This window comes from Selaginella moellendorffii, unplaced genomic scaffold, assembly GCF_000143415.4.
Source record: "Selaginella moellendorffii unplaced genomic scaffold, v1.0 SELMOscaffold_88, whole genome shotgun sequence".
Lineage (NCBI taxonomy): Eukaryota > Viridiplantae > Streptophyta > Lycopodiopsida > Selaginellales > Selaginellaceae > Selaginella > Selaginella moellendorffii.
In genome coordinates, this window is record NW_003314349.1 from 758,663 (window position 1) to 771,313 (window position 12,651).

The 12,651-nt window shown below is 45.5% G+C and overlaps 2 protein-coding genes across 3 annotated transcripts; one reads left to right on the forward strand and one right to left on the reverse strand.

Annotated features, from left to right (window-relative positions):
* Positions 1-273: 273 nt before the first annotated feature.
* Positions 274-9,799, reverse strand: LOC9638044 (small subunit processome component 20 homolog). Of its 2 annotated transcripts, none has more exons than XM_024662237.1 (31): positions 9,714-9,799; positions 9,530-9,655; positions 9,322-9,476; positions 9,228-9,272; positions 9,102-9,177; positions 8,978-9,051; positions 8,818-8,924; positions 8,584-8,766; positions 8,302-8,529; positions 8,049-8,247; positions 7,922-7,996; positions 7,396-7,872; positions 7,174-7,336; positions 6,828-7,119; positions 6,626-6,779; positions 6,451-6,573; positions 6,142-6,400; positions 5,299-6,080; positions 5,108-5,247; positions 4,873-5,057; positions 4,500-4,823; positions 4,319-4,441; positions 4,201-4,266; positions 2,531-4,149; positions 2,187-2,466; positions 1,960-2,136; positions 1,504-1,911; positions 1,327-1,447; positions 1,032-1,272; positions 832-979; positions 274-759 (listed from the first exon to the last, which is right to left on the reverse strand). In XM_024662237.1, the coding sequence occupies exons 1-30, from the start codon at positions 9,768-9,770 to the stop codon at positions 976-978; spliced, it is 7,263 nt and encodes a 2,420-aa protein (XP_024518005.1). In that variant the 5' UTR covers positions 9,771-9,799; the 3' UTR covers positions 274-759; positions 832-975. The 2 variants fall into 2 exon arrangements, with proteins under 2 accessions (XP_024518005.1, XP_024518004.1); XM_024662236.1 differs by having other exon boundaries at positions 812-979.
* Positions 9,800-9,830: 31 nt separating this feature from the next.
* Positions 9,831-12,619, forward strand: LOC9638045 (protein RCC2). Its single transcript, XM_024662245.1, has 16 exons — positions 9,831-10,100; positions 10,163-10,224; positions 10,303-10,370; positions 10,430-10,551; positions 10,613-10,718; positions 10,771-10,822; positions 10,887-11,004; positions 11,071-11,101; positions 11,165-11,188; positions 11,237-11,361; positions 11,423-11,504; positions 11,569-11,691; positions 11,744-11,797; positions 11,873-11,945; positions 11,999-12,032; positions 12,086-12,619. Exons 1-16 carry the CDS (start codon positions 9,881-9,883, stop codon positions 12,421-12,423), a joined length of 1,632 nt encoding a protein of 543 aa, XP_024518013.1. The 5' UTR covers positions 9,831-9,880; the 3' UTR covers positions 12,424-12,619.
* Positions 12,620-12,651: the final 32 nt, after the last annotated feature.

The following is a 12,651-nucleotide window of genomic DNA, read 5'->3' on the forward strand; positions in this document are numbered from 1 at the left end:
CGCCCGTCAAAGTAGTAATATTTAATAGCCCCTTAAAAACTACTGGCCCCACTCTCTGTAAGCTCCGGTAAATATCCAGCCTATAATTGGTTAAAACAGGCGCCTGCTTATACCGCCGGTAAACTCTTCACGGATGGGCGCGTTCCGTACGCCGGGCCAAAAATCCCAAAAGCCTCGGAGGCGGAATCTCACCGTACGTCTGCCACGTGGCACCTGCGCCCGACACGTGGCGTTTATATTAAGCAAGCGACCAACGGCGGTGATTGCGTCATAGGATATGCGGATAATATATTTTCATGTGGTTTGCATGATTGGCATTCACATGGTTGGGCCTGGGTAAATGTCATGCAAGTTTTTCTACTTTTGTGTCTATATTTCTTTTGGTGGTCAGTTTTTTTCAAGAAGAGGGTGTGAAGTTGCTAGCTATTTTCTACGTCAATGTGTGGGTGGCACAAAAACAAGCCTACCATCACCATCATTTGGTGTTGTCCATTTATTTCTCTCATACTTTTTGGCTTTGCTTTTGCTTTGCTCGATCGCTCGCTCCATCGATCGATCGATCTAAACCTGTGACGTGATTGAGATTTACAACTCACTCACTCGCGAGCGAGCGAGCGAAGGGTCCGTTACCTGGAGCCTTCAAAGTCTATAAAGACTTTTTCTTGCTCGAGCCATCACAGGAGTCAGTCGTTGTCCATGCGATATAGATGATGCCGTTGAGCCCGTTTTTGTTCTTCAGTACTGGTACTTTCCATAGATCTGGAATGGCCAAGAGTTAGAACTATAGGCTCGTAGGTAGGCAGATACTCACAGTGGCATCGCATAACTTACATTCCCGCGAGACAATCTTGTTGACTTCTCTCTTGAAACGATCTCGAGTGAGTGATGTAACTCGCGACCATCGTAATCGTTGCGTAACTTTCTTGCTTGGAAGGATCATCCATCCACCTGATATGACGCTTAACTTCTTCCAATTCACCTATCCGAAAGTGATTAGTTTGGATGAGACGAAAAGGCTGCTTATAGCTTACGTCTTTCTGTAGTCGATGCGTTTCCTCTTCTTCTGTGCGCCTCTCTTCTGGCCCAGCTTGATCTTTTTCCTGGCGGTTTTCTCGGGGTCTACCAATGCCGCGATGGATTTTGCACGCTTGCGGTTATCCTTGCGTTGCATTACGTCAAGAGAGACTTGATTGTAGGCCGTCGCAAAACTCTCGGGTCCTACAAGCTCCCGAATCTCCTCCCGAACTCCCTCGGCGAATGCTCTCAGGTCCGCTGTAGCACAGAGCAGAATTTAGAAACCAAAGCTAGATCAAGTAACTAGATAACCTGGAGCAGTCGAACGTTCCACTTTCAGCAAGGGACTAAGTATATTTGGCAAATAAGCGGCTGACGCTTCTCTTCCAAGTCGACTCACTAAAGATGTGTACCACGTTAACACACACTTCGCCTGCATCAAACATCCAATAGTCAAGCAACAGCTCCTGGAGAGAAACAATAGCATACCTGTGAGCCCTCGAAAGAAACTCTCTCAAGCCTCCGAAGAAAGAGAGTAAGAGGATCGTTTTTGGTCAGTGTCTTACTGAGCTGGTCCATCGTTCCCGATTTCTGTCTTAACATTGTCAATGCCTTGGTCACTCTTTCGTCCTGCATGTCATCCAGCTTCAGGGAGGGGACGCTTAAGGACGCAGCCACTGTTGTCAAGTTCTTCACAACATGACCACCTAGCTCTTCGTCGAAGACATCCGACGCCATTTGCTCACAGCATATGGCCCCAAAAAGAAACAGCCATCTCAAATCGTTGAGCAAGGAGGCGTCATCGTTTTCGAAATAAGAACCAAATAATCGTGCGGACACGGTTCGCACTGAGACATGTCCGTGCAGTAAGAAATCTTGGATTGTTGTCCATGTTTCCTAAAAGAACTTGGTAAGCATAAAAACGATAGGGAACAAACCATCTACCTGTGATAAACGACTGGGAAATCGTTGGAATACTTTCTCAATCAATAGTAGTATGTGAAAGCTTTCTTTCCAATGAGCCTCCGCCGACTGCTCCAATATCGTTATAATCGCAGGCCAGAAATCGTTTAAGTGACGTTCAAAATTCTTGCCCATAACATCCACAAGTATCCCGGTGGCCTGAAAGAAACTGAAGGTTTAGACCACAAGCCCTTCACGATATGCTTTACCTGTGTAGCCGGCAACCAAAGGCCTTGTTTTTCACTTTTCATCCAAGACAGCAAGTATCCTTTCATTTGCTCGAGCATTTGCGCTCCTACGCGTTCCATGAGGATTCTTAAAACTGTCTGCAATAGAACCTGAACGTTGTCGTCTTTGTCATTGGCTAGCCTGGTGATCAGCGTCAGGAAAAAGCTTTCAGCTTGCTCCATCAAAACTGGGTCAGGAAACTTCACGATGATTGTATGTAGCATCTCGAGTGCTGCTTCCCTACCAGTGACATGTTCATACCTGATTTAAATACAGAAAAGAAAACATGAATCACCAACTTGAAACAAGGACAAAGCAAGTTTACCCGAGATTTCCCAGCAAAAAATCAATATGACGTTGTAAGCGCTTCGCAGCGAGTGGATAGTCGAGCAAGAACTGTAGGAGAATCTCACTGCACCGCTGTCGAGTGGACGGATACTGACTGGTAATCATCAGCTTCTGAACTCTTGTCATCAAGTCATAAATCTCGGGTACTACAAGCTTCCTTGCGACCACTGCCTTCAGTAACGATAAACACTGGGCACTCTGTTTCTCAATCTCCACGAAGATGTTCAAACGCAGAAGATCGTGTACTTGAGCCTTCGACAAGGTTACGCTCTTGCAGTGCCGTAAGATAACAGATAAAAGCTTCATGCAGGCTTGCATGAGCGGGTTGTCAGTAGTCGAGGAACTGCCAGCGAGTGAAAAAACTGAGCTTACGATCGCTCCTCCAGCCGAAGTGATAGTTGATAGCGGCAGCTTTAGCAGAATGCTCAAGCATCTCATAGACTCGGATATGACGCCGGTGTACTTCACGGATAGGCACTTCGCGAGTAGCGGAACAAAAGAATCGAGCGTAGACACTTCCTCTGGCGTTGGCTGGATGCGCCTTAACCGGTCGTGCAATAAGTTTAACGCGAACTCAGCGAGTATATGCAAAGAGTTGCCATCGTCACCGGTCGTAGTCACGTCAGGCTTCGGCCTAAACAACTCCTCTACAAGCTCGCGTACAAAGACTAAAATCTGTCGATCAGTAGCCGACGAGTTTTCCTGAATCCCTGCTGTGACATTCTTAAGAACCAACTGAACCTTCGCAAGAACCTTGAGAGAAGAGCTGGTTTTTTCTCTGATAGATTGTAGAAGCCGATGGATGTGAGCGTCGAATGTCATCACCTGAGCTATAAGCCGGAAGCTGTCATACGAGCGTGCCTGCTTCCTTTCCTTCATTTTTCTTGCTAGAGCTTCCACCTCCTTCTCTGCGGCCACCTCGCCAAAAACCTCTTCCTCCAGAATTTTCAGCATGTCTTCCAAGCAGTAATCGATGTCCCCCACCCGAAGCGTCGGAATAAGTCTGATCAGGATGGTGTTTAAGGTGTATCCCAGGACGTGCTTCTCATAGCCGCGTTTCAAAGAAGAGTGGAGCATTTTCACTGTAAATTGGAGGTACTTGGCTCCCAGTACTTCAACCATGCCGACAATAGAAGATCTGGCTGCGTCGCGAATTTCCTGACTCCTGCTCTTTAAAAAATTTGTTATAGTCTGGAAAAGCTGAGGAAGATGTTTTCTAATTGCTTGCTCGGGCAGCAGCTTGAGTACTTTGATGGCCACGACACTCACAGGAACGTTCACCGACTCGTTAGTAAGCATGAGCTTCGAGAGCTGGGGAAGGACTTTATCCTCCAAAAACTTGCTTTCTTCGTCCCCGATTTGAGAAAATTGTGTCCGCTCTAACAGCAAACATATCAGCCGCACCAAGACCTTTTGGTGCTCGTTTTTCGTCCTGAGAAGGCGAAAGGAGTCGGTCACAAGGTTGACAGCTTGAGACCATTGCAACTGTGTAGCAATACATCCCAAGGTCTCGAGAGTTGCAGCTACAAGGCCTTCATCCTTGCTTTCGAATAGGAAGTGCGAAAATAACGGCGCAAATATTTTACTTAACGACCGCTGTAGAATAGTTTGTCAAATTTCTGGTTTATGAAAAAGAAAGATACTCACTTGGGAAAACTGGGAATAAGTACAACCGGCTCTAAACTTTGCCATAGCCTTAATCCGTCTATGAAGCTGTAAGGCACAAAAGTTAGTAGAGAAAGTAGTGGGAAGCCACAGAATCAACCTGAATATGAATAATATTGCTGAAGAAGTCCCCTTCCACATCGGAACTACACAAGCACCGATACTCGGAAAACGTTGGAACTTCTGGGAGGATTACTAGCTCTCGAAATACAATCAGCCATTCCTGAGAGACAGAAGGAGTCGTCAGAAAAACATGTAACCAGTAACATTTCATATATTACCCGTCGTGTCGCCGCATTTTCCGACTTGATCGATTCTGTAATGCGGGAGAAAAGAAACTCGTGAACAACGTGACCGATGGTGTCTTTGAAGATTCCTTCCCCAGTAGCCTTCACAAACATAACCAGGCAGCTCGATGCGTTGTACCGCATATCTTCTGATTCCAAATCGAAAACAAGGTGGGACAGAAGTAGCAAGGCTTGGCGAGAATCGACTTGAGACAAAAATTCCCTGTTCAATTTCCCATAGCCCGCTTGTCTGCGTTCATAATCGCATTCATCAAGTCTGCTAGTTGACATAGAGTTCAGGTCCACCAATATTTCAGCCTACGCAGTGAACTATATCAATGATGGCCAAAAATTAGAACAAACGTACCATCAAAGCGAAAGAAGGCTCTCCTGCCGCAAGTTTCTCAAGGCATTCACATAAAATAATCCGGGACGTTTTACAGGCGACTGATGACAGTAAAGGTGTCAATGCCTCAACACATTTTGAGGCGCAAGAATGGTCGAAAAGATGCGCTAACTCTCTGACAATCTTCAGCACTTCAAGCCTTACTTCTGCAAAGGACATACTTGAATTAATATCGACAGCTTTATGAATTCCTTACCTGGATCAGGCTTCTTTGTTTTCAGAAATGGTAACAATGTATCCAGAAACTCGGAGGCCCGTAGAGGATCATTTATGTACGGGCTTACACTGAATATGATCTGCAGCTGCTCCTTCAAGTGTTTTGCTTTCCAATCCTTGCTGTAGCAAATATAAGTCGGAATCTATAAAGAGATTAAAAGAAACACTCACCTCGTAGATTGTTTGACTAGTTGCTGTGTAAGGCCTTGCAATAACACTGTCAGATGAGGTAAGACACTAAGTTCCACTGTTTTCCCTTTCCTCCCGAGTAAGTTTTGAATAAAGCTCAGAACAGCCATGTGTACTGGTGACGATAAGTTTTTCACGAGCAGAATGGAAAAGATATTAGGCACCACCAACTTGTTCGTCATCAAAAGAGAAGCGTAATCCTCATTCGTACTCATTGCTAAAAAGCACGATAATAATGCTGTTGGCTTATCTCCAGTATTTTCGTCCTTCAATAAAGCGATTGAGCGTTCAGTTGCTTGAAAGAACAGCTTCCAATACTTGGGCTCAAGGCTGACGTTGCTAAAGTTGTTGAGCAGCAGAGAAACGACCTTGAGACAAAGGGTTCTCAAATCTTTGCCCGAAGAGACCGGTTTCTCATCGGCAGAGATATCTTCCTCCGCCGTGCTGAGAGAGGCGGCTTCCAAAAGCCGAAAAACAATCCCCATCAGTGCAGGAAGATATGGTTCGATGCGTTCTCCGTCGAAAACTTGTAATATGTCTTTCACCAAATGCAGAAAGCCGACCTTTGTTTTGTGTGGCAACCCTGCAACCCCCTTCTTGTCCACCAAGTCAATCGGACTTTTGATTTCATTTTGGTCGACCGCCAACACGTTTGAAGAGGCCGCTTCTAGTGGACGAGTAATTAGCGAAAAGAAAGTCTCCAGCTCCTTAACTTCAAGGCAGGATAAGAAGGTGAGTATGCTAGAACGCATATGACTTGCTGACTGAATAAACAGTAAAGACAGTAGTCAGTAAGAACTTCAAGAGAAATTTTGCAACGGTTACCTTTCCCAGCTTAGCATTTCGTTTGGACAGCTTAGGATAGAGAATTCTAACCAGGACAGGCATCAATTCTGTTCTGTCCTCATTCGCCACCTGATGATCTTCTTTTGAAATGCTCCAAGATCCAAGTTCATCGCGTATGGTGTCCACAGACATAAGTTTATACAAATGGTCTTTATATGTAGTCAAGCACGAGCCCTTCCACTTCAATAAGCAGTCTAAAGTTTTCTTTTGAATATCAGCATCATTGAAAACCAGAAACCTGCCAATGGAAGCCGTTAGGCACTGAATTTCAACGTGTGAGGTGCTCACCTCTCCTCCAATATTTGCTTCAGAAGCACACCATTTGAAAGATCTGTGAAGTTCTTCAGTTGAACAAGAAGCTGCAGCCACTCTTTCAATATAGTCTTCCAGTCATTCTTGCTCAGAGAATGACTACGTGAAAATAGAAGTTTAGAAAAAATCAAGGAAAAAGAAAATTTCATACCTCTCCTCTCCATTCTTGTGATTTAAAAACACAAGAAAAAGAGAAATCATCTCGTTGGATACTGATACGAAATTTGACGACGTTCTTTGCGCAATCCGCAAAAGCAAACCCACCAAATTCGATGGCATCTGAGACTCCGGTACATTAGATGGTTCTGAAATGCAAGGTTTAGAAAACGGAAAACGACGTTGAACATGCAAACCGTTGGAGTCTTGCAAACACTGATTTTGTATCGCGGAAATGTACGACGTAAAATCACCCCGAACATTGTCACCCCTTGCCTCCATAATTTCAGCCACACAGCTAATGACAGGCTCCCACAATGGTGTAAACCGATTGTGCAATACTCCTATCACAGCATGAAAAGCCAAACGAACAAGTTCAACGGGCTTTCCAACCAAGCTCAATTTAACTTGCAAGATGAGGGAAGAAAGGCGACGAGAGTGCTCAATATCCAGTGGTGTGGCTTCTATTGCTAGCAAGTCGTCAAGGAGCTGTAAGGGAAAACATTGGTTTCGGGTGCAATAAAGAAAGAAAAGGAGGAAAACCTGAGCACTCTCACGTGACTGTTCGAACACGCTTAGAATCTCCAAGGTTGCCATCCTTATCCTCTTACTCGGGTTCCAAAGGTTTTTCTCCAATAATTTACAAGTTTTCAGAAAAGCCTGATGATTGAGTTCCACGGAGGCTTTGACTACGTCCGTCCCCAACCTGAAAAAAAAACAAGAAAAAGTCAAAAGACAAGAAAGACAATCCTTCAAAAGACAGACCTTCGAAGTCCTAACCCGCACTTGGATACAGCTTCCAGAACGTCAGGATATCCGAGGTATTTCAAACCGAAATTTAAGAAGGAAAGAAACACTTCTACAGTGAGTTTCTTCTGCGCTTCCAAAACTTTCAGATAAGATAATAAAGCGGCTCCTAGCAATTCCTTCCAGGTACCAGCGTCCGGCTTCTCATTTTCTTTTACAGCCTGATCAATAGCGGTTGCAAAATCCAGGCAAAAGGACTCCGGCTTACTACTGGTGGCCAAGTATGGGAAACACCGTAAAGCTGTCAAGACCAGAGCAGCCTCTTCTGACGTTTGATGATGACTCGTAAATTTCTCCAAAGAAGAGTCGACAAGGCCAGTGACAGCGGCGGAAAGTTTCTCGCTTTTGATGGATGGAAATTCCCAGTGTTGAATAAAACTTAACAGCAATGGCAAAACGCACGCTTGATGAGCCTCAACATGTTTTTCAAGCACTCTGGCACAAGGAACAAGCGTTAGCATAGCTTGAAAACAACCAGAGCTACCTTAAAATTAAGTGCTCAAAATATTTTACGGTCCCAACATCTTGCTCAAGCAGTCCTTTAATGAAAGGCAATAGGCTGTAAGAAAGAAAAAATAAAATTATGAAACGAAAATGAGGGGTTAGAAAACCTCTTAGCTGATGCGCTTTCAAATGCTGAGGTCCATGCAACAGCAGCTACATCTGGCTTTATGTTTTCATCTGCCTTCTTCACGATTGCATTAAGAAGAACTGCAAGGGCTTGAGATAGCAAGCCCTCGTGTGCCTCTCCTGTCAACTTTGGAACAAGGTCTAGCAGCCTTGGACCAACAGAGTTAAACAGCCACTGACCTGCAGGTACAAAATTGCTAAAAAGATTTTTCGAATATATTATAGCGCACTCACCATTCATATACCTTCCCTTTTTATACTCAGAGACGTGGTTAAGAACCAAGAAAAGTTGTTCCATTCTAGCGTCTGACCTGTCTGGCCAGTTAGATTCCTTCTCAAGTAAAAGGAGAAGCGAAAGTATTTCATCTAGTAAGCAGGACCATAGCAGCTCCAGCTTATTGGGATCAATTTCTTCGCAAAGGTCAGTCAAAGTTTTCTTCAATATTTCTAGAACGATGTCACCTACAGCAGAACCAAATGTAAGGTAATCACACAAAGAAAAAGAAAATTAACGACCTTTCGACCCTTCGCGAACTCCACATATTACTGCTGGACTGAAAAGGAGCTTTAACAGCTCTTCAGCGCGAGAATGGAAGCCAGAAGACGGCCCCTTTAGCGTGCAAGTTAGCAACGCACTGCAGCCAAAAGTCTTTTCGTCGGTAGGATCTTTCTCCGTTTCCGAGATAAGCCGTCGAACACCTGAATAAGAGCACAACAGTCAGATATTTGAGAGCAAAGAATCAAGTGTACCTTTTATAACTTGGGTTAGAGGAGCAACCCTGAAAACGAACGAGACAGCCTCTGCCGCAAAAACGCGAACATAATTTTGGTGATAAAGACGAAAACACCTCGTTACTCTAAATCAAACGGGAATTATATCAATCATAACCTTGAAAACATTAACACTTACTTTAGAACAAAAGCCAAATCCTTCGATAAGTACTTGGACATGTACTTAAAAATATATGCCACTAAAGTAAAACCCTGGAGAATGAAAATGTAAGTTCTGGACCAGCAACACAGATGAAGCTCACCTGCAACGTGACAGGATCCCTATCCCCACCCGATTGAAGAAGCTTATAATATCCATCAAAGATTTCTGGAATGTATCTGGAAGAAGAAAATAAAACCGGAACGACGAAGGCTTGAAGAAGACTTACTGCAAAAAATCTTCAGACAAATCTCTCGAGAGAACTGCTAAGAGGCTGTCAAGAAAAAGATATTAGAAGGAACATCGTCGCAAGTTTCACAAACCTGAAAACTGGCTCCAATGAAAGCGATGACGCTTTCAAGGACGAGACAAGACGATTGATCACGGTGGCCTTGTGAAGGAGTAGCTGCGGTAAAGTTTGCACCAAAGGCAGCAACTCCCCATAGAGCTCAATAAAATCGGCAGCAGCATTCAATTCCTACAACAAAGTTTTTTAACAAATGGACGCAAGATAGAGCACGAAAAACTCACCCGCCACTGGATCAAGCTCTCGTAGAAAAAAGACGCTCCTTCCGCTGTAGGCTGGGCCTTCACAGCGTCTAGACAGTGGAAAACATCGATATCAATGTCCTCGATGCGCTCGGCGAAGGATTTAAACTGCGAGAATTCTCACAAATTTGAGAAGAATGCGAGAGGCAAAAGAGATCTCCCCTACCTTGAATCGCTTCCTCCTCTTCTCCGGCGACTTACTGCGCTTCCGGCGCCCCGCCATAGTTTCCCCCAAATTCCTAAAACCCTAAAATCCCCCTGGCATATTCTCCAAATAGGCGTGCATTAGGGTTCTTGGGTGTGGCATTCTAAAAGAAGGGTTTTTCGCTCGCTATGGCTGCCCAGGAGGGGGGAGAAGAAGCACCGCCCATGGCGCCGGACGCTCCCGAGCAGCAGGACGAGCAAGAGGATCGCGGAGGTGAGCTTCTTTACTGTGGCACTACATCCTGGGACACTGTGGGCCGCAAGCAAGCCGATTCTGGGAGCTTGCCCGCGCCGACGCGCCTCAGCCCTCTCAAGGGCGTCCAGATTGCTTTCGTCGCCTCCGGCTCAGGTGCGTCGAAAATCTTGTGCGCGATTGTTCTATCTTGAAAATTTCGAATTGGATTGTTCCAGCTTCCACTCACTGTATTGCGATCGGTGCTGATGGGCGGTGCTTTACCTGGGGCCGAAACGAGGTAAGAGCTTCTCCTGGGTTTCTTTCTTCTTTTCTTTCCTTCCTTTGGACGTTTTTATGCTACATTGTTTTTCCATAGAAAGGTCAGCTGGGTCACGGAGACACATCAAATAGAGACGCCCCCACGCCGGTGCTAGCTTTGTCACAGTACGTATAGATTCGCTAGTCCGAGAAGAAAAACTTGAAATCTATGTCTTGTTTTATAGATACAAGGTCGTTAAAGCTGGATCAGGGAGACAGCACACAGTTGTGATCACGGATGACGGGAACTCTTTTGCTTTTGGATTCAACAAACATGGCCAGCTGGGTAGCGGTCATGTCAAAGATGGTGAGACTGCATCTTCTTAAAGGAAAAAGATTCGGTTCTCGATCATGGAGATTATTGGCAGAGGTGGAGAAGCTCCCACTGAAGTGTCTGGTATCGGAAGCAACTCATGTATCTTGCGGAGCAGATTTTACTGTGTGGTTGTCTTCTGTTGAAGGGGCGTCAATCTTGTAAGTCTCTTTCGTCCCGTACAGTCGCGGTTTGACAATATCATCTTTTCAGAACCGCAGGATTGCCTCAGTATGGTCAGCTTGGCCATGGAACAGACAACGAGGTAAGATTTGTTATCCGTTGTTTTTTCTTTTCCGGTTTCTTGAGTAGTATTGCTGTTTTTCCAGTATAATATGAAGGAAGGATCTGTAAAACTCGCATATGAAGCACAATCGAGACCAAGGCCAGTTGCAGCATTCTCGGAAAAAATGGTCACAAAAGTTGCTTGTGGACACAATCATACAGGTGAGGCCATTTCATTTTCCTCGTGGTCTTTGCTTTCGGTCCTGACTGACATAATATTCATTTCAGTGGCTTCGGATTCCAATGGATTTGTCTACACGTACAGTAGTCTTTAATTCTAGAATTTTCTACTTCTGCGAGTAACTGACTATTTTCTCTGCAGATGGGGCTATGGGGGCTATGGAAGGTAAAGGTTAATGGTTTTTGCGTCGGATGTTTACCTTGTGACTTTCAGGCTCGGTCACAAGGAACAGAAGGATGAGTGGACTCCGAGATTAGTAGAAGTCTTCCAGCGTCAGAATGTGCTTCCCCCAACCGCTGTTGTTGCCGCAGGTGCTGCATTTTCAGCCTGTACTGCAGGTAATACTCGATCAAAGTTTATTTTTCCGACGACACTCAGTGGTATTGTTGATCAATCTAGGTGGTGGCCAGCTGTATATGTGGGGTCGTGTAAAAGCTACCGGTGACAATTGGATGTACCCAAAGCCTCTTACGGATCTCAAGTACCAAGCAACTTTGGCTCCTTTAAAATCGTGTTCTGACCAAACTTCTTTTGTGTCTGCTCAGTGGCTGGACCATCCGTAGCATGGATTCCGGCAATACAATAAGCATGGTGGCCGCGGAGACGTCGTGCATAAGCTGGGGGACAGCATTTTCTGGCGAACTTGGATATGGTCCATCTGGCCCAAAGTAAGTTTTCCAACTTCGCCGTTAAGTCATCGTGCAAGACTGTTGGTTCCAGATCGTCTGCCAACCCGAAAAAAATCGACTCTCTCGAAGGCATGCACGTGATAAGGTAGCTGCTTCGCCCGCCGTAATGCTGTTTTATTGTTCCAGTGCTTACGGTTTTTTCTTTGTCCTGCGTTTCCAGTGTTGCGTGTGGCCTTGCACATTCGATGATGATAGTTTCCAGGTCCAAGGATGGCGCCGAGCGACTGGAAGAGGTAAGCTTTTTGGATTGCTGGGAGCACCGTTTCTAACACCTTCTGGCGTGCAGTTCGACGTTTATGAAGCCAGCAGCGCTGAAAACGGTATGTTATAAACCTTGGCTTAATCCACTGTCGGTGACCTGCCGAGATCGCAGACAATGACAACGAAGAAGCCGAGGCCGAGGAAGCAGAGCCAGAGCCCAGAGGAGGAGGAGGAGGAGGAGGACGGAAGCGAAATCCTCCTCCGAGCAGGAAGGAAACGCCGGCAAAGAGACCTCAGAGGAAAGCCAAGAAGAAATACTCGTCGGACGAGGATGACGACGACGAGGACGTGGAGGAGGAGACCGAGGACGACGAGGAGTTCGACTCGGAGACGGAAGAGTCCGAGGAGGACTATGTCTCGGACGAGAGCGACTCTCCTCGAGCAGCCAAGGGTGGAGGGCGAGGTGGAAGAGGTCGGGGGCGGGGCCGAGGCCGTGGTAGAGCTCGTTGATGAATATATACTACGCAAAGATTCGACACCAAAGCAGAAGCAGCACCAGCAGCAATTTTAGCAATGACTGTGTGTACTATAGAAGCTGACAGAAGATGGAAGTCACATAGGCTAGCTTAGCTTGCCTTCATTGATGTGTAATGCTTTGTTAATTTTATTAGCTAAAAGTTATGACCAAAAGAGCAATAGTAACCAAGCATTTGGTTTGTTGTGTATGATCGCTCAATT

What these genes read in the sequence shown, in the direction of transcription:
- LOC9638044 (XM_024662237.1), bottom strand. Translation starts at nt 9,770, where the DNA reads ATGGCGGGGCGCCGGAAGCGCAGTAAGTCGCCGGAGAAGAGGAGGAAG. An exon ending in GTGTTTGCAAGACTCCAACG is followed by an intron (nt 6,780 to 6,827) that starts GTTTGCATGTTC and finishes CTTGCATTTCAG; the next exon opens with AACCATCTAATGTACCGGAG. An exon ending in GCAATATTATTCATATTCAG is followed by an intron (nt 4,267 to 4,318) that starts GTTGATTCTGTG and finishes TGTGCCTTACAG; the next exon opens with CTTCATAGACGGATTAAGGC.
- LOC9638045 (XM_024662245.1), top strand. Translation starts at nt 9,881, where the DNA reads ATGGCTGCCCAGGAGGGGGGAGAAGAAGCACCGCCCATGGCGCCGGAC. An exon ending in TCCAATGGATTTGTCTACAC is followed by an intron (nt 11,102 to 11,164) that starts GTACAGTAGTCT and finishes TTTTCTCTGCAG; the next exon opens with ATGGGGCTATGGGGGCTATG. An exon ending in TATGGTCCATCTGGCCCAAA is followed by an intron (nt 11,692 to 11,743) that starts GTAAGTTTTCCA and finishes TGTTGGTTCCAG; the next exon opens with ATCGTCTGCCAACCCGAAAA.